Consider the following 21,436-nt stretch of genomic DNA (forward strand, 5'->3'; position numbering starts at 1 on the left):
ATTTTATAAACCATAAAAGTATAGAATCTAAACCCCATCCTTATTATATTCGTAAGTATACAGTAAGCTTATATAATAAAGAGGGTGGGGTTTACATTCGATACTTTTATGTTTTATAAAATGACACTTCCCTTGCTTTCGTTCATTTCTTACTCTACTCTCGCACCGTGAGGACTCGTTTCATCGGGACTAAGCAAACAGCTCGTTAGTCTTTCGGTGGTAAGGCACACGAAAGCAGCTCGGATAAGCGCACCAGCCGCAGGATAGGTGAGGAAGCCACATCGCTATCGACCGGGAACTTTGCGTGAAATTCATCGCTATCGGAAGTCGACCGAATTGCTGATCCGCAAGCTACCTTTGCAGCATTTGGTTCGTGAAATTGCTCATGACTTCAAAACCGACTTGCGCTTCCAAAGTTCCGCGGTTATGACGCTGCAGGAGGCTTATTCGAATATACAAATTTGTGTGCTATCCACGCAAAACGCGTCACATCATGTCCAAGGACATTCAGCTGGCCCGTCGAAACCAAGGAGAGGGTGCTATATTAGATTAGCATATAATCAACGGCCCTTTTCAGGGCTCCAAATTTGATGGATTAGAGTTCAGAAAAGTTTTTGCAGGCCAAACTGAAACGAGAATTTTCGTTTGGATGCCATACAGCATCGAGAAAATTCCGGAAAGATCTAATCGTTGCTGAAAAATAATCTGCCAGTTCTCTGGGAATTGAAAAATACATCCATGCGAAAGAATTTATTTTAATGTTTTCTAACCATATAACACAGCGACCAAATACATTTGATTTCGTAATTTTTCAATCAAGTGTAATTAGCTGGAAAGCTTCTGAAGATTATTCTTTCCCATCAGTAGGATATTTTCGTATCCAATATTGTATGCGCGCGCAACGGAAAATGTTTCGTATCGCGAAAATTATATAATTTTCAATCGATTATTGCTCAGTCGCCGAAATGGTTCATACTCAGAGAGTTCATTCGCCTCTAGTTTGCCTTCCAAATTGCCATCGTAAACCACACCTTCTCTCGATTCAATCACGCACGAAAAGCATACTTAAATGATATTCTGGTGGTGAAACCCATTAATTTTTCGTGAGGCGTCGTGCACAAATTACGTAACGCGATAAGAGGGGAGGGGGTAGATGTTGCGTTACTTTCTGTTTATTAGAGATAGGAAATTGCGTTACGAAAGGGGTGGAGGGGGTTCAAAATCCGGATTTTTAGCGTTACGTAATTTGTACACGACGCCTGAGGACATCGACAAGACAACATCGTTACTGAACGAGCTGAACGGCGAGGGATCGAGGGATTCATTACCTGGCCTGACCTGACCTGAAATGCAATCAGTTTGTTTTAACTGTGAGGGAGCGCAGAAAAGCCGATCGATCAGAAGGAGAAGAGAAGGTGACCAAGAGAGTATCAGCATCGAAATACGGTTCCTCAGGAAGACATCGAAGCAGCCGCCACACACACACACACATACACGCGCGCAACTCTTTTCGTTTCGGTTATCGAGAAGAAACCTGGAAAGAAGTGATCGTTGCTGAAAAATAATCTGCCAGTTCCCCTTGGAATTGAAAATTACATTCAAGCGAGTATATTTTAATGTTTTCTATCCATATAATACTGCGACCACATACATTTGGTTTTGTGATTTGTTAATCAAGTGCCGTTAGCAGGAAAGCTTCTGAAGATTATTCTTCAGAACAGGGTTTTTTGTATCCAATATTGGATGCATAAAACCTTGAGCCTCCAACGTAACGCTCTCGTTTTTGAAGTCACCCAAATATTTATTTATTCATTCATTCAGGATGGATTTCGATTCAACTTCAAACAAATGATCTCTAAATCAACGATAGTCCTACGTCACCCTTGCGGTTATACCATAGATATAACCCACTTCCTGTTTTCTTGGTGAAATGCATCGATTTGTCTTTCTTTTCTCTCCGTGAGCACTTTTCCCTTCGGCATTTTACTTCTAGCGACCATTTTATGCACGACCGATTTACACTGATAGTAATATATAAAAAACAACATTTCCCAAACGACTGCTAGACAATGCTGTCGCTTGATTTGACGACAAAGTTATTGCTTGCGATATTCTCGGCGTTTGTAACAAATATTTGGTAACTCTGACAAGGACCGATGAATGAATGGTTGCATTGATCGACGCAAACAATTTGTGAAGCAGTATAAAACCTAGTGGCGTCAACTGGAGGCTGCGGAGGGAGCGGACAGCCCCCGGGTGTACGATTTTAGAGGTGCAGAATGAACCGAATTTATATGAAGTAATTGGATAAATATGATTTATTCCTTTTCTGGCGGGGTGATGGGAGGCGCATATCGACTTTTCCGCCCCGGGTGCGAAAGTTTAACTCGACGCCACTGATGAAACCAATTCGAAAATCGTCAAGTCAAGTCAGCATTAACATATGGTGCTGACGTCTTGCTGTCTCGAGAGATACTGAAACCCTAAAATCGCGGAAACAGCTTGTATACTGCTTCGCGGGAAATAGTGCTCCCTGATATGTTATTTGCTCGTTATAGACATCAAAGCTAAGTGAGCTGTCGAGCACCGATTGGACCTATGAGAGCATGAGATTTTCGTTCAAATAATGTTTGTTATTTCTCACTTGTTCAACAGTTTGTTTCCAAAAATATTTATTTCATTCAGTGTAATAGGTAGGTAGAAATATTTCCAATCGCTTGATGCAAACATATCTACGATCAATCGAGAAATGGTCGAGTTATAAGCGTTCAGAATCTTACTTTTCTCTGCATGCTCACTTTTAAGATTTCCATTTTACTCTATACTTTCCTGTCAAACTTAGTCCTCCCTGGAGGTAATTGAACTTTTCAGTTTAAAGGTTCTATAGTACAAACAAAGCAAGGAACCAAAACCAAATCGGTAACCAATTAACAGCTTTTCTTCAAACTTTCCAAATAGGCTTCATCAAGGACTTGAGATACAGTTTTTGGCTTTCTTAGGTCTATAATTTTCAAGGCACTAGGCACATGGAATGAAAATATATGTCCGTGGATGCCAAGCTTTCAAGAAACGTTAAGTTCACGGAATTTCGGAAACTTTCAAGTAAAAACGATTCGAACGGGCAACTCATCTACTTTCATAGCACGGTGGATAAGGCTTTGGATCCTATTATAGAAATCGAATCGAGAAGTCGATACAATCACTATCACTATCACACCGAGCAAAATTTCGTATTTTGTAAATCGATATAATCTCTTACTGAGCTCGAATTTCATGTGTTGCAATTGTATATATTTAAACGTTTCTGAAATGTTTCCTAAAGCAAAATATCAGGGACGCAAACCAGAACAAAATAATTCTCTGAAGATATACAACAAGCGAACCAAAAAACTCGAAAAATCTGACACTTGCATCGATAGCTATCACTCGGTCGATGGTATCCATTTGCTCTAAAATAGAGCTAACGAGAAAAATTGTCTTTTCGGATGAAAACAATTTCAAATTGTCCAAGACGACATATTGGAGGCCTACAGCTCGAAGAATATCTCAGATAGTAACAGACACATCCCACGGTAAAACATCGCCGCATCCGTAATAGTTTTGGGAAATATTTGCAAACGCGGCAAACTGAATCTTGTTTTTATTTAGTAAGGCATTAAAATTAGCGCTTTATATTATATAACGAATGTTTATCAGAATGTCTTAATGCCAAATATGGAAATATCATTACTTGTTTCAACAGGTTCTTATACTTATACAACGTGTTCTTATACCGCAAATCTGGTTCAAAACAGGTGTCGGGAAAATATGACGACCGACCTCTTGGACAAAGATATTCATCTCCTGCTCCACCAAATATCTCACATTTTCTTGAAAAGTGATAGTTTTGTTCCTTATCGCAAAATGTATGCGTATTTTTTATTTATGTACCGTTTATGTACTGTACCGATTCAGATGATCGACATATCAAATTAAAGCCAATTAGAAAAATCATTTTTTGAAATAATACTACAGTTGTAGGAAATATGAATTTTGTTCTCGTTATTATTGATTGTATTTGTTTTTTACTGTTTTCATGGTGTCGGGAATGACGGCGCTATATTTTTCTATATTTTTTCTTGAAAGTTGAGAATTTTTGCATACCATATCTAAAAATCAGAGGCGTTTTTTGTTTTTGATTTATGAAAATAGGAGAACTACGGTTTGGTTTGGCATGGAATGGCTAAATATTAGAGTGGCAATGAATGTATGAAAAAAAAATATTGATCGAATTTAGAGAACTGACCATGTACATTTTGTTTTCTGGGCCAAAAAAACCACATATGCTAAATTTCAGTTTAATCGGACATGATTGAGGGATGCCTTAAAGCGCTCAAAGTTTTAATTTTTTGATCCTTGAAAATCTTTGAGCGTTTTGATATATTATATTACATTATTATATTGAATGGCGTTAACGTTCCCATGAAACTTTTGCCGTCTCAACGTATACATTAACTAGCGTCATTTATTAATACCAATTTTTTAATTTAAGCCAAATGACACGCCTTGAATGTATTCCGACGGGCAAGCTCTAGAATACGCGTGACTACAGTGCAAATCGAAGGAAATTTCTTTGACGAAAAATCTTCCGGCCAGAACGGGAATCGAACCCGTGTGAGACGCTAACCACTCGGCCACGGGTGCACCGTTTTGAGGCACCCCTAAATCATGTCCGATTGAGCTGAAATTTCGCAAAGGTCATTGTTTGTACCAATAAACAAAGTGTACATGGTCAGTTTTTTTTTTAAATTTGACATGAACATTTTCGCTGCCCCCTATTATATATATATACAAACAAGCCTTAACTTTACCGACGAATTCTCTGATGACCTATAAAATTACGCCGCAAAATAAACTCGCAATTGTGTGGTGTTGTCAATGCAATTGTTGACAACACCATTGTTTTTACCAATACAAAGGTGTCTAGCGCATTGCCCCACCTGAATACTGTATCGAGTAAAGTCTGCGATTAGTGATGTCTAAATTTTTCATTTATTCGATTATCGATTAATCGTTCGGACATTTTTCAATATTCGATTCATTCGAATAATTCTCGCGTAACTTTTGAAAAGGTCCAATGTAACATTTTCGCCAACTCGAGAAAAACGTAGTTGAAGACTCGAACATTATTTCGCGAATTGTCTTAAAAGATATCAATCTTTATCACTGTTTTCACCACTAGCTGTCAAGAATAACTCCGTAAAACCAATCGTAACTATTGTTCCGTGATTTGAGATTAAGGTTGAAGCCTCGGAGCGAAAAATTTTACATTGGACGTTTTGACTGCCCGCGTTTGCACATTGGACATATTACGTTGCACTATAAAAATTTGAAACTAACTAATAAACAACAATCCAAATATCAGCATTTCGTTCTAAAGACTGATTATTATTGTTATCACTCGTTGAATTGCACTGAAATCGATAACAACACCTGTAAGAAACAAATTCCAAAACGACCGAAGTACGACTGCGAGTTGTATTGAGTGCTTTGTTACTTTGGACGTTTCGGCCGTCGGAGGAAAGTGGCGTCCGAAGTAACAGCCGGGTGCTTAAAATTCGAATCTGTACATTGGATATTTTTTATATCGGCGACAAAAAGATAAAGAAGATAGATACGTGAACGATTGTTTTTGTAGTACATTCAATGATTGAAAACAAATAGCGTGCATCCTTTAACTCGATTTGTTTACATTTGTTACATAGGACCTTTTCAAAAGTTACGCGAGAATTGTTTTTCAATATTCGATTAATCGAGCGAATATTTATCTCTTGTAATAATCACGTATCACGTTGTCATTCTGGTCGCGTGGTCTATCGGGTTGTCGATGTTAGATGGTTGGATGAAAAAATGTTGGATAAAAAAGCTATATAGCCTAATTCTTAACCTAAAAATGCATTAGCCTTGAGTAAAATTCTTTCTTTCATTAATCGCGATTACAGTGGCAATTATTCGATGTATTCATATTTTGATTTTAAATTATTCGATACCAAATTACTCGATTATAATTTCAGATATTCGATTATTTGAATTAATCGAACGATTAACCGACGTCTCTATCTGCGATTAGTTGACATTCAACATCTGTTGATATTCGTTATTTTTGTTGAATGTTACTCTATTACCTATAAAGAATTTAAAAATATAGTGAAGATCACAATGGCAGCAAAGGGAGCGCACATCACAAGCAATATAGAAGCACGTCCATCAATATTCGAGGTTGTAGCAGCTGATTATCTGAATGCAACATTTTATCCAGCGCTCCAAAAAGTAGCAAATGTAAGAAAGTTGAAATTGTGTAGTCCCAAATCAAATCAATTTTTAGATGACTTACAGTTTTATCGAATTATTATCGCTATTTCTTGAATTTCATTATTCATTGAACGTGAATTTTAAATTTTAGATGACTTATAAATACTTTTTCTTCTGCAGTTCTTGGATACAATAAAGCCAAACTTCTTCGAATGTCTCTCGAGTAACTATGACGAAATTTATTTACTGTTCAATTACATTGTCCAGAGTTATTACGTCCGCAACAAAGGCGGTTCTCTATCTGAGGTTTTTTATGGACTCACTCGCGTTTCTCCAAAGACGAATAAACTCACAAGGAATCAAGAACGATGGACAATAGGATCGCTCGTTTTAACTCCCTACGCGTATCAAAAAATCGATAAAAAAATACATAAATGGAAAGAAGATTATGAGCAGGGGAGAACAATATCAAAGTATAAGCAACAGATTGTCCGGATTGTACCATATTTGAAGGCATGTTTAGAAAGCATGAAACTATTGCAATACATTGCTTATCTCACTGGATTCAGCTCTACGCACTCACCTATTCTACGGATTTTGAACCTTTCGTTAACATATTCGACGGAAGAAAAATCTTTGACGTTTAAGGATATTCTATCTGGTCAAATTACGTAAGTATATGAATCGTACACATCAGATGTCTGGTATCATAATTTATTTTCAGGCCGGCCAGCGTACTCAGTACGGCTTTATTAAGATCTTTGGAATTATCCGCGTTCTTTCTGCAATTCATCGAATGGTGGCACAATGAGGCCAATATGGGAGATTTGTCGAAACTCCCAGTGCCTGACAGACCGTCGATTGATGCTACGAATGATAAATATAACGGCAAATGTCCATTGTGCCTTCAGCGCTGGCAAATACCAACAGCAGTATCCGTTTCGGGGTAAGCGTTTAGATTTTTTCGAAAAATACATTTATTATGAATATTTCGATCCACAGATATGTGTATTGCTATCGATGCATTGTAGCATACTTACAAAACAAGAGCCAATGTCCTGTGACTAAATACCCAACGACTATCAACGATTTGGTGAGGATCTTCGATGAAACTGATTAGCCTAAAATGCTACCAATGTATGCAGATTGGTATCATAAATGTTATATGGGAGAATGTGATATTTTACATACGAACTTGTTAAGCCAGACTAATAAATTAATTATTCCATTTGTATGTATTTTTATTATAGCAACACACTTTTCGGAATCCGTAGCTCTGACGCATTAGTCACTGGTTTGAAGATAGAAAATTGACGCTGAATGTGTTCACTTTCTCCGCTTAATTTTGGTTTCACTTCACAGAAATTTATCTGCGTTTGTATCATTGTCCAGTATTCTGAATGACTGAATGTTTCTTTTATAACGGGAAATGTTGCTTAGCATATCTGTTTTCACCATCACGTTATGAATTCATGCCCATAACTAATTAGCTGAAATCCACATGCTCATACTATTTGTTGAAATTCGCATAGATAATAGAAAATACTGGTGACTACTGTTTTGCGTTCCAACAAAATATGATATGTGATGAGAAATATAAAAATAAATAGACGATTCCAAAAACTAGGGAAATCTTGGAGAGAATATGCAAAACATCTAAAATTTGTGTTATTAAACATAAGAGCTAGGAATCGACTGTTAAAAATGTTAATTATAATTGAATAAAAGTTATACACACCAGTACTCCTTTCCTTCGACAAAGATCCGTAAAACGTTAGAAATCTCCATTGTGTAGTAGAAAGAACTAGCCTCGAATAGACAGAAGACCTCCTATTCCCTCGGTGTCCAGAATATGAGTTACGAAACCAAAGAGAAACGTTTCCAAATCCAAAATCCGAAATTGAAGACTATTCCCAGAATAAGTCCCACGAAGTCCGTTCTGGTAATTTCCAAATTTTCCTAAGTCGATCCTTGTTACTTAGTTGTAAAAATTGAATCCAATTCACCAAGTGTCTCCACTCTTATTCAAAATATCCAGAATTCCAAAAAAGCCATGATCGAGAAATGACTTTGACTGCCAATTGCCAAAATAAGAACTGCTGGAAATGTTCTTGTATGCGCGGTTGACTACAGAAATATCATTTTACCGTTCCGTCAAACGAATGTAGATTACTTTCGACTTACATCCGTTTTTTAATCCATTGGTACATAATAAATTCATAGTGACACTCCAAATGATATCCAAGATAACAGTATCCATATGCGTTTCGAATCCGACGTTCCTCCTCGTCCTCTAATCCTTGCCTCCTGTAGCGTTTTTTTGTTCAAAATCTAGACAGATTTGATTTGTCCACAAGGGGTATGGTTCCTCCATCGCGAGAAATGAATATCAATTTTGGTTCAACGATATTTCTGTGAACCGTCGATATACTATCCAATCTCCAACAACTCTTATTCTACCAATTATTATCATTAATTCCGAAATGTTGAAATGGTGTTGAAAACGGAGGAGCATAAACTACCAATTTCAACGGAAATATTTTCACGGAGCATCACATCTCCTGAAGCTAGGTCGTGTAAAATCCTGTGATCCCTGATTCCATTTCCTTTGAATATTCCAGTGATCCATAACACGAAAATTCGGTGTTCTAAATGACCAAGGGGGAATCCGATCTCTAGATGTGCTTAAAATCCTGATCCTATGTCCCAGCAGATTCACGTCAGGAAAAGTCCCATGCGTAAATTACAAACAGGGAGAGTCCTTGTCCTGTTTGGAAGAAGAAGAAACAGGTTTTAGAACAGATAGTTTTCATGATTTCGTCGAAAAAAATGCAGAGAAAACTTTCTGACTCATCCTTCCCCGATAGGAATCTTCGTGTCGATTTTCAGAGGCTAGAAGAAAACAAAATTCAGTATCTAAAATCCCTACGGAACCGTGCATATCTTATCTCGGAATTACACAATGATTATCTGATAGCAATAATACGTTCAAATGTTACAGTTTCGCTTGAATTGTTCTTAGCACTAATATCGTTCTGATTACAATAAGGACCGTATAGTATTAAAAGTATCAACTTCCGATGAAAATGAAATTATTCTTCCGGGTCACCATTATTTTTCCAAAGGAATGTACGAAAATGAATTATTTTTCTTGCGAAAACAGAACTGCTGAATCATCGCGACTGGTCCAGCTTTAGTGATTTATAGTGAATAAAATAGAACATTTGACATCTTCGCGGGATCAGGAAAACTGTGTGAATGATGGCGCTGAATTGATTTTTGTTTTGTTTTGTGAAAATGTACAAAATTCGTCAAATTACTTGGAATCCTTTCCTCAGAATTCGTGCTATCATCTTCCAATGATTCTCTATCTAGTAATTGAAAGAGCGAGAACGAGATCGCGAAAAACTGCGTTGTACCGGTGAATAGGTAGGCGTTCCACGACGTCTGCGAGGGGAGTAGGATCTAAAACAGAAACAGAAATTATTTTTGTAAAACCACAACATTTTTGACAAATTCCTAACCTGTCGCGATATTCACCACCGCGCCGTTCCTCGTTTCCGGAATCTTCTCTCACGCGGATATAAGCAACTTCACCCTAAAAGAAATATTTTTTTAAGAAACAGAAGGCTTTGAGTATTTTACCATATCTTATATTCGAATCCATCCTGACAGAGCTCTTCAGTCTATACATGCAAAGATCCAGCGCTAATGGCAATTGTGACCTTAGTAACGAAATAAACTAACCTCATGTGACCGGAACCGTGAATCATCCAGCTTTTTTATGGCATACTTCATATCTTCGTGTCTTAAGAACTCAACTACTCCCGTTCCATCCTTATAAACATCGGCAAAACAAACGTCGCCAGCTTCCCTCATATGATCTTTGAGATCTTGCCAGGATCCAGAAGCTGGCAAACCAGTGACAACAACTCTGAACTGTGATCTTCTTGCCGGTGGTCCACGATTGCTGCGTTCACGTCCACCACTGCGGTCACTATTTCCACCCCGGCTACCCCGGTAACTGCCGGGTCCACCACCGCGTGGAAATTCAACCCGCAGTCGATACCCATCGTAATCATAACCGTCGCGGGCTTTAACAGCATCGTCAGCATCGCTGAATTATAGAAAAAAAAACAATTGGATTTGTTGTTAACTGGACAAAACATATCTTACCGAGCATCTTCAAATTCTACGAAAGCAAATGGCGGCCCTCGACGGTTTTTCAAGTCAACGAATGTTACTTTACCAAATTTGTGGAATAAATCTTGTATGTCCTTGGTGCGTATATCTGGAGGCAAATTTCCGACATAAATGCGGCATTCATTTCGACCGTGTGAGGACATCGTTTAGATAACTATATTTGTTTCAAAAGTAAGCAAAATGGCTGTAGAATAAAGATTCACAAATCTATCGTTTTCGAACAAACGCGATGAACAGGATCACGAAAATGACGCTTCAAACTTCTTTCAGAAAAGCTTGAATGAGTCCAAGATAATCTCATAAAGATGGGAAAAAAAACCAAGTGCTCTGGGAAGGTGAAACGACATGTCAAAATTGTTGTACTCAGAGAAAAAAGTGTATAAATATATTCCATTTTGTTGTGTGCAAGACGGGTCTATGGTACTAGGTGAGGCCGTTTCGTCACTTAATTGTTTAGGGGAGCGGTATATTAAAACAGTACGGAAGATAGCAGAAGGGGAATTATTTGCTTGAAGCATGAAAAAACAGACTGATCACGAGTGAGCTTGGACTCAAGCGTATTATGTGACTTCCAAGATGGCCGCAGAGTGGTTTTAGCATATTGGCCCACTTTAGGATATACTTCTAGGCGCCTTGGTTGTGTGTATTATTAAGTGCGATTCACATCAACATTCACGAAACGTTCACGTTACGTTACATCGATTATTCTCCCATTGCAATTTTATGGCAGCATTAACATACACCAGCAACGACAAGTCGAAGTTGCCGTTACCGATGTATGTGAATGTTTTCATAAGAATTGCGTGGGAGAATAATCGACGTAAATAAACGTGGAGTGACGTGATATTGTCTGTGGCACCACTCAGTGTCGCACTGGAGGCAATTTTGACCTGTAATTGGACATTTTCGATGAAAGTGGTACAGTGTTGACATCTGGTGGTGACTTCCAATATGGGGCCATGATTTGGCCCCGAACACAGTGTTTACAAAAATGTTCAATTAGAGGTAAAAAAGTCCAATTAACCCCTTCCCGTATTATTTAATACGTCACACATCAAGTAATTTCACTAGCATTCTAGTACCCACGAGTGAGACTCGATGTTGTACGGGAAAAGTTAAACGTGTCGTATTACAGGACTGTCCAATTAGCAAAATGTCGTATTACATGTAAATTACTGTATATTTGGTTACCATTCTCGATCGTACTAATCTGGATCAGGCGGATAGATTCAAATTGGTTGTCAGAAAGAATCCAATAGAAATGTCAGAAGAGATACAATAATAAAGATGGAAAAAATGTGTTATAATCCAATACATAGAGGAAGTATTGTTATTAGAGGCAGAAATCAAATTAATAAAAATAACCGAACTGCCAAACGGTATACGTAGAAATTCAGTGAGCTGGAGACATGAAGGGCTATCTTCCAATACAATCTGGAATAACCGAGCCAAAGCCGTTGTAATCATACCGCTTTTAAAGTCCGCACACATTAAGGGTGCTAAAATGCATGTGGGCACAAAATTACCCGCACCATGCATATATTTGCAATGCCAATTTACCCAGACTACTTGGTTTAGGAGTCTGCGATGGGGAAACTCATTACGATCTGCAGAAATGCTTGCTGGTAGAAAAGTTGGCAGTGCGTTATCTTACTAAGCGATCGATAGTAAATCCAAAACAATTGACCTCTTTTTGTGTTATGAATCGTAAAAGTTATGGAGTTAAAGGAGTTTGTAATATATAGGGAAAAGTAGAACGACTTCGCTTTTCGGAGGTTGGACTCCGACTCTTTATTAAATTTCAATTGTTTACATCGCAGCTCACTGGCTATCCATGCAGCGTGCCTACGTGACGCTTTATGCTGCTGTCAGCATAAGTCGCAATCGCTCAGAATATCGAATTGCGCTTTATGCTGATAGCGTGCATACAAAGTATCGACAAGGTTGGTATGCATCACAAGAATAACTACATCCACACAACAAATATCAGTGATCCGCACACACCGCAACTCCTTCGACGTCACTGCCGTTCATGAGCTGGCTGAGCTGGCAGCAATCACCCTCGCATTGTGGATATTTTCCAACAAGCCTGCCTAACATTTTAAAAACAAACATTGAATTAGTGGAAAAAGTCCAATGTAACATTTACGTCAACTCGAGAAAAACAAAGCTGAAGACCGGAACATTGTTCAGCGAATTATTTAAAAAGGAAACGGGCTTTATCTCTACTTCCACAACTGGCAGTCAATAATAACTCTGACAAACCAAATTGAAGCCTTGGAGCGAAGAATGTTTTGAACGTTTTTACTGACCGTGTTTACACTTTGGGATGCACGATAAGAATTTGAAAATAACTACTATACAACAATCCAAATACCTGCACTTCGAGCTAAACTAAGTGGTGCGGACTCAATTCACTTCATTTTCAAGCAAATTCATGCATTTTTTCAAGTGATTTCTTGCAATAAATTCTCATACCACCAGAGATGCCAGATTTACAGATATGTTTGTAAATTCACAGACATATCAGTAAATTCTTTTAATTTTAGTTGCAGACTTTTTTGATATAACAATATTTCACAGGTTTATGAAAAATTAGAGGCTTTATTCATCACATCAAATATATTTGACTCACCGTATGATATTTTTCCATAGTTTTAATACATTAAAAGTCTTCATATTTAGTTTATATCAGATTGTAATTTCCCGATAATGTCAAGAACGACCGGAGACAAACCAACAAAACCGAATTAGCGCTACCGGCGCATAGCGAATCATTTTTTAGCAAACGTGTGGACGGCAACATGTGCGTCGCTAATTTTCTTAAAAATGACTCTCCTAGAGGGGTTTCTTTTGAGCAAACGACAATGAGTTGATTCTCAAAGCCCTGACTCAACATCTTTGAATAATATTAAGATTGACTACATCCAAGCGATAACGGAGATCGTTTCATCCCAGTTCATGAGCATCCCTTCAACCTCGCACTCTAAGCCTGTATCTATCTATTTATATAAAAATGGAAAACCAAATCTGTTCGTAAGCGGAAACCCCGAAGAAGGGGCCCGATTTTAGCCTTCTTTATTTTGTTGTACTTGTCTCTTCTCGTAGATCAATATAGTGGAGAGCAAAACCGGAAAACTCTGAAGGAATGTCGGAAAATTTGAAAAATTGAATCATTTGACATAAAATTACATCATGATGAGCGTTGTTAGGCCATTCGATATTTGCACTAGCGAAGTTGATCTTTGTTCGAAAGTGGAAATGGATTCTCAGGCAAAACAACGCATTCCTATATTTTGTATCCATCTATCTATATAAATAAAAATAGTAAAAAGGACAAATGTGTTGCTAATCGCAACATCCGAAGAAGGTAAAGTCCCTTTTGAGCCATCTTCATTTTGTTGTATTTGTTGTATTCTGCCCATAGAATAAACTGACCAGACGTCCCGCGTTTCGCGGGAGAGTCCCGCATTTCGACAAAATGTCCCGCGTTATGCTTTCTTTACAATGCAGGCTTTTAATCGCATGCGAAATACTCACTCGCAATATTTTTCAGTGCAGCTCTTTACAATGGTGCGCGATATCGAATATTAACAAAACATTTACACATTGAATCGAATATTAACAAAAATGTGTGAACATAATTATGATTTTGCAGCAATACGCTTGCAATAGATGATCGACTCAGCTCTCACTTCATGAAGCGTTTCATATGTATAAAGCTGAATATTTATTTCGATATATCGTTCCTCCCATCTAGCATATATTGTTCCACCTATCTTATGTATGTAGTATCTCCTGTCAAAGCAACGCGATTTTCGCAGTCAAAGCTTGGACAGTTCTATCTTTTTTCGCACTGTCATGGGTGATTTCGCACTTTGCTCTTTTGGTTGACGAATAAAAATCGTTAGTGATGATGATGATGATGATGGTCCCGCCTCCTTGTTTTAGATTGACTGTGAATACCCTCATTCAGAGAAATCGAGAAAATTTCCTTTACGAAAAATTCCTAGACCGGCACTTAAAAAAAACTTTCAATTTAATATCCTCTATATCTGTGTCTCGTGCGCGACGCTCAAGCTTTTGTAGACTACTTTTATTTTTTTTTTAACTAATACAACTATAAGACCGACAAAATAAAAATAAAAATAGTCCATCATCACCAAGATCATGACAGACATAATAGAGATCAATACAAATTTAAAAAAAGATGATTTAAAAAAAAATTAAATAATCTACATAATATAATTCGTTCAAAAAAAAAACTTCGTCAGTAAAGATCTTCGTCATAAAAATAAACAAAAACTCGTTCAGCTGTTAAGCGAACACAGCTTTTACATGTGAAATACAGTGCCTCTTAAATTCTGTAAGTGTTGTTGCGCATTTAATATGTCTTGGCATCGAGTTGAACACATTTATTCCTTTGAAGTACAACGAATTTTGTGAAGCACATGACAAGAAATTAGGTGTTCTTATTTCATTCGCGTTTCTAGTGTTATAACTATGAAAGTCACTTCCTCTTTCAACTCGATCACACAAATATCGAGGCAGCAAACCGTTAATTACTTTAAAAATGAACACCATAGTTAAATCAACAATTCTTTGCTTCACGGATAACCATTGCAGAGCGTCCAACATTAAAGATGAGGAAGTGAATCTGTTACATTTTAGTATCAACCGCATTATTTTGTTTTGCAAGCGCTGTAATCTCGATATTTGTGTGTCATTGGCTAAAAATAAAATGGAAGAGCAAAAGTCTAAATGAGGAGAGATGATTGATTTGTATAGCTGTATTTTGCTGCAAATAGTTAAATCGTTTTTCAATCGACATAAGATTCCATACTTCTTGGCAATTTTCTTGATGACATTGTCAATGTGAGTGTTGAACTTGAGTTTGTCATCAATAATCACGCCAAGATATTTAATGTCCCGAACTCGATCAATAGTCTCATTATCAATAACGATGGAGACGTTTTCATTTAAACGATTTCGCGAGATTACCATATATTTAGTTTTACTTATGTTCAATTTCAATTGCTTATACTTCAACCATCTACTTAAAGAATGTAAATCTCCATTCAAATGTAAAACGACCTGATCTAAATCATTAGCTGCAATGAATAACACAGTATCATCTGCAAAAAGATTGATATCACAAAATCGTAAAACTCTTCGCATGTCATTGATATACATAATAAATAAAAGGGGCCCTAATACACTTCCCTGAGGTACTCCAAGATTATTCCCTAGGGGATTCGAAATTGTATCATTAAAAATAGTCCGCTGAGTTCTGTCATTTAAATAGCTTTCGAACCATTTATATGCAGTACTCGTAAATCCAAAGCGCTTAATCGTGTTCAACAACAAGGGCCTAGAAATTGTTTCGAAAGCGCGTTTTAGATCCAAAAAACAGCAATGATCTTTGCACTCTAGTTTCTCTTTCCATTTTGCTAATACCAAGTTCAATGCGGTTTCACAGGAATGACCTTCCCGATATCCCGATTGTTCTGGTATTAGCAAAGCATTGCAATTTAAATATTCCAGTAGCTGGCCTTTAACGACTACTTCTAATATTTTCTCTAGCGTGTGCAACATATTGATGGGACGAAACTCTTCGGCTTTAATCGTTCCAGCAACCTTTTGAATTGGAACTATTAAAGATTCCTTCCACACCTTAGGCACATGCCCAGTTAGCAAAGATTTATTAATAAGGTCCAGCAAGATGTGATCGATGACATGAAAGCAATCTTGAATAACTCTAGCATTGACATTATCCACTCCAGCCGTTTTTCCTAAAAAAAAGCAAATAGTTCTAAGTTCATTTAATGTTATTGGGTGAAAACTTTCAAATCTACAACTACTGTTAACCGGCTGTTTTATTTCATCAGGTTCATCAACCAATTCAATGGACTGATTGATCAATGAAGCACTATTGACAAAATAATCGTTAAACTTAGATGCTATAGCCTGTTCAGAGTGTTCAAGTGTGCCATTAAAAGTTATGGACCGCGGTTTGCTATTACTTGGTTTTAATAAAGATTTCAAAATTTTCCATAACTCCTTGCTGTTGCTTTGATGCAGATCAATCTTCCTCTGAATATATTCACAACGAGTTTTCTTAATCGACTGTGAATATATATTGCGCGCGTTTGTGTACATATTCCAATGATTTCCATCATTTGTTCTACAAAATTTCTTGTACCATCTGTCTCTCTCACGTTTAAGGCGTAAAAGATTCTTTGACATAAATAGCAACACCGCCAGTGTGCCTAGAATGTGATAAACACGCAGCAACATTATATCCCGGAATAATATACTGATCAAATGATTCTATTTCAACAATGTGTGTTTCAGACAAAAGGACTAGAAATGGACGCTTTTCCTCAACAATCTGACGTAACGCTACGTAGTTTGTTGACAGTCCCGCAATATTCAAATACAAAATATAATATTGGTTCACAATTCTTCTGGAACCTGGTTGCTATTTATTGAAATGCAAGCTGCTTTTGACGTAGGACTACGTCTTTCATTTCTATACCGGGGTGTAAAACCAAAGTTTCGAGAACGAAAGCGTTACGCTGGAGACCGAGATTTTGAGCGTTAATAGCTCTTAAACAACTGAACGAAATGGTATGATAAACACTTCATTTGAAAGATAAAATGTCTACGCGTCATATACTTGTTACTTTTTCATCCAAAAACTTGTTTCAATAGTCTTAAAATTGCTTTCAAAACAGGCTATTGAAATCACCAATCGGTATATAAGCGAGCGCCGCTCGTAAACCCACTCAGTTATGATTGAACAGCGATTGGAGCATGTTGTCGCTGTTGTTGTGAAGCTAATTTCGTTTATCATGAAAACGCTGATGAACGGTGTCACCAAGAGCCTGTTTGTGCACCTAAGGCCAAAAGGGAATCCATCAGGAGGAGAGTGATGCCACGGTTCCGCTTGAAACATCGGAGCAGCCGCCACACACACACACACACATACACGCGCGGAATTCTCGTTGCTATCATCGTTGCTGAAAAATAATCTGCCAGTTCCCCTGGGAATTGAAAAATACATTCATGCGAAAGAGTTTATTTTAATGTTTTCTATCCATATAACACTGCAACCAAATACATTTGGTTTTGTTATTTTTCAATCAATCGCAATTAACAGGAAAGCTTCTGAATATTTTTTTTCCCCATCAGTGGAAATTTTCGTATCCAATATTGGATGCATAACATGAAAAACGGAAAATGTTTCACATCGCGAAAATCAAGTCATTTTCGAGCGATTATTTGCTTTCTACTCATATAATGCTGCGACCAAATACATTTCGTATTGGATTTTTTCAATCAAGTGCGATCAACGTAAGACCACGTCTTTCGGCAATTTATTAGAGGTGCAATGAATCTTTAGGAATTCCCGCTCTACGCGCACTGGCAAACAATGTTTACTCAACAATTTCTCAAACGAGAAATGGGTGTTGTGAGAAAGGATTAGCGAACGCGAAAACGACAAACGGGAGAAAGATACGTTTGGAGGTTGAAGGAAATTGGCAGAAAACTTCTTCATTCTATCATTCAAATAATGTGATTCATATCACATCGTTTTGCCAGAAAGAGATTATTAATGTTCAATCGAGTCCTCCGAGGAAATTACCCAGCGCAAATTAGAGTCGACTATCGATTGCGGCATTCGTACACAAATAATTTTATAATGCAGTTTCACCAAAGTGATTTCTTCGGATATATTCACTACATCATGTCATGTATTTCATATTCTTCATTAAGAAATCCATATCCATGGCACCTATCGGTAACGAATTATTATCGAAACCACGATTTTCGCTAAATGCTCCTTTCAGTTCGGCCTGTAAAAAACTTTTCTGTACTCTAATTCATCAAATTTGGAGCCCTGAAAAGGGCGGTTGATTATATGCTAAGCTAATATAGCACCCTCTCCTCGGATACGATGGGCCAGCTGGATGTCCTTGGGCATGATGTGACGCGTTTTGCATGGATAGCACACAAATTGGTATCTTCGAATAAGCCTCCTGCAGCGTCATAGCCGCGGAACTTTGGAAGCGCAAGTCGGTTTTGAAGTCCTGAGCAATTCCACGATCCAAATGCTGCAAAGGTAGCTGCGGATCAGCAATTCGGTCGACTTCTGATAGCGATGAATTTCACGCAAAGTTTCCGGTCGATAGCGATGTGGCTTCTCCACCTATCCTGCTACTGGTGCGCTTATCCGAGCTGACTTCGTGTGCCTTACCACCGAATGACTAACGAGCTCGAGTCCTCACGGTGCGAGAGTAGAGTAAGAAATGAACGAAAGCAAAGGAAGCGTCATTTTCTAAACCATAAAAGTATATAATCTAAATCCCACCCTTATTATATTCGTGAGTATACAGTAAGCTTATATAATAAAGAGGGTGGGGTTTACATTCGATTCTTTTATGTTTTATAAAATGACACTTCCCTTGCTTTCGTCCATTTCTTACTCTACTCTCGCACCGTGAGGACTCGTTTCATCGGGACTAAGCAGACAGCTCGTTAGTCCTTCGGTGGTAAGGCACCACGAAAGCAGCTCGGATAAGCGCACCAGCCGCAGGAAGCGTGAAGAAGCCACATCGCTATCGACCGGGAAATTCGCATGAAATTCGTCGCTATCAGAAGTCGACCGAATTGCTGATCCGCAAGTTACCTTTGCAGCATTTGGTTCGTGGAATTGCTCAGGACTTCAAAACCGACTTGCGCTTCCAATGTTCCGCGGTTATGACGCTGCAGGAGGCTTATTCGAAGATACCAATTTGTGTGCTATCCATGCAAAACGCGTCACATCATGCCCAAGGACATCCAGCTGGCCCATCGTATTCGAGGAGAGCGTGCTATATTAGCTTAGCATATAATCAACAGCCCTTTTCAGGGCTCCAAATTTGATGGATGAGAGTTCAGAAAAGTTTTTTACAGGCCGAACTGAAAGGAGCATTTAGCGAAAATCGTGGTGTCGATGATAATTCGATACCGATAGGTGCCATGGATATGGATTTCATAATGAAGAATATGAAATACATGACATGATGTAGTGAATATATCCCCATATCGAAGAAATCACTTTGATGAAACTGTTTACCGTTTGTCGTTTTTAAGTGTTGGGAAAGGGCATTATTTTTGCTGAGTAAATTCCAAGAAAAAATCCATTCCTTCTTTAAGCGTGATTCATTCTGCTTCGGATCAACGGAAGAGTGATAATCATTTCATACAAAAGATAAAATGTCCAAGAGTTATATGATTGCTATTTATTGAGTCGGAAAATTGTTTCAATAGCTTAATGATAGCTTCGAAAACAGGTTATAAAATGACGCTTCCTTTGCTTTCGTTCATTTCTTACTCTATTCTCGCACCGTGACGACTCGTTTGTTTGGGACCAAGCAGATAGCAGGTTAGTCTTTCAGTGGTAAGGCACACGAAAGCAGCTCGGATAAGCGCACCAGCCGCAGGATAGGTGAAGAAGCCACATCGCTATCGACCGGGAACTTTGCGTGAAATTCATCGCTATCGGAAGTCGACCGAATTGCTGATCCTCAAGCTACCTTTGCAGCTTTTGGATCGTGAAATTGCTCAGGACTTCAAAACCGACTTGCGCTTCCAAAGTTCCACGGTTATGACGCTGCAGGAGGCTTATTCGAAGATACAAATTTGTGTGCTATCCACGTAAAACGCGTCACATCATGCCCAAGGACATTCAGCTGGCCCGTCGAATCCAAGGAGAGGGTGCTATATTAGCTTAGCATATAATCAACGGCCCTTTTCAGGGCTCCAAATTTGATGAAAAGTTTTTTGCAGGCCAAACTGAAACGAGAATTTTCGTTTGGATGCCATACAGCATCGAGAAAATTCCGGAAAGATCTAATCGTTGCTGAAAAATAATCTGCCAGTTCCCTGGGAATTGAAGAATACATCCATGCGAAAGAGTTTATTTTAATGTTTTCTAATTATATGGCGAACACAGCGATCAAATACATTTGATTTCGTAATTTTTCAATCAAGTGTAATTAGCTGGAAAGCTTCTGAAGATTATTCTTTCCCATCAGTAGGATATTTTCGTATCCAATAATGGATGCATAACATGAAAAACGGAAAATGTTTCGTATCGCCAAAATTATATAATTTTCAATCGATTATTGCTCAGTCGCCGAAATTTTCATACTCAGAGAGTTCATTCTCCTCTAGTTTGCCTTCCAAATTGCCATCGTAAACCACACCTTCTCTCGATTCAATCACGCACGAAAAGCATACTGAAATGATATTCTGATGGTGAAACCCATTCATTTTCGTGAGGCGTCGTGCACAAATTACGTAACGCGATAAGGGGGGAGGGGTTAGATGTTGCGTTACTTTCTGTTTATTAGAGATAGGAAATTGCGTTACGAAAGGGGGGGAGGTTCAAAATCCGGATTTTTGCGTTACGTAATTTGTGCACGACGCCTGAGGACATCGACAAGACAACATCGTTACTGAACGAGCTGAACGGCGAGGGATCGAGGTATTCATTACCTGGCTTGACCTGACCTGAAATGCAATCAGTTTGTTTTAACTGTGAGGGAGCGCAGAAAAGCCGATCGATCAGAAGGAGAAGAGAAGGTGACCAAGAGAGTATCAGCATCGAAATACGGTTCCTCGGGAAGACATAGAAGCAGCCGCCACACACACACACATACACGCGCGCAACTCTTTTCGTTTGCTGGTTATCGAGAGGAAACCTGGAAAGAAATGATCGTTGCTGAAAAATAATCTGCCAGTTCCCCTTGGAATTGAAAATAACATTCAAGCGAGTTTATTTTAATGTTTTCTATCCATATAATACTGCGACCACATACATTTGGTTTTGTGATTTGTTAATCAAGTGCAGTTAACAGGAAAGCTTCTGAAGATTATTCTTCAGAACATGGTT

The 21,436-nt window shown here is 38.2% G+C and overlaps 2 protein-coding genes across 4 annotated transcripts; one reads left to right on the plus strand and one right to left on the minus strand.

Moving 5' to 3' along the window:
• The first annotated feature begins 6,052 nt into the window (after positions 1–6,052).
• Positions 6,053–7,521, plus strand: LOC129770383 (peroxisome assembly protein 12-A). The gene is made up of 4 exons (XM_055773199.1): positions 6,053–6,318; positions 6,472–6,962; positions 7,016–7,237; positions 7,294–7,521. The coding sequence occupies exons 1-4, from the start codon at positions 6,199–6,201 to the stop codon at positions 7,409–7,411; spliced, it is 951 nt and encodes a 316-aa protein (XP_055629174.1). The 5' UTR covers positions 6,053–6,198; the 3' UTR covers positions 7,412–7,521.
• LOC129770385 (serine/arginine-rich splicing factor 1A) lies at positions 7,504–10,764 on the minus strand. 3 transcript variants are annotated; one of them, XR_008742105.1, is made up of 5 exons: positions 10,468–10,762; positions 10,039–10,408; positions 9,816–9,889; positions 9,612–9,756; positions 7,504–9,058 (listed from the first exon to the last, which is right to left on the minus strand). XR_008742105.1 is itself a non-coding variant. In XM_055773202.1 (4 exons), the coding sequence occupies exons 1-4, from the start codon at positions 10,635–10,637 to the stop codon at positions 9,663–9,665; spliced, it is 708 nt and encodes a 235-aa protein (XP_055629177.1). In that variant the 5' UTR covers positions 10,638–10,762; the 3' UTR covers positions 7,504–9,662. The 3 variants fall into 3 exon arrangements, 2 of the variants coding, with proteins under 2 accessions (XP_055629177.1, XP_055629178.1); XM_055773202.1 differs by having other exon boundaries at positions 7,504–9,756; XM_055773203.1 differs by lacking the exons at positions 7,504–9,058; positions 9,612–9,756 and having other exon boundaries at positions 9,840–9,977; positions 10,468–10,764.
• Positions 10,765–21,436: the final 10,672 nt, after the last annotated feature.

The sequence above is a fragment of the Toxorhynchites rutilus genome, chromosome 2 (genome assembly GCF_029784135.1).
Source record: "Toxorhynchites rutilus septentrionalis strain SRP chromosome 2, ASM2978413v1, whole genome shotgun sequence".
Taxonomy (NCBI): domain Eukaryota; kingdom Metazoa; phylum Arthropoda; class Insecta; order Diptera; family Culicidae; genus Toxorhynchites; species Toxorhynchites rutilus.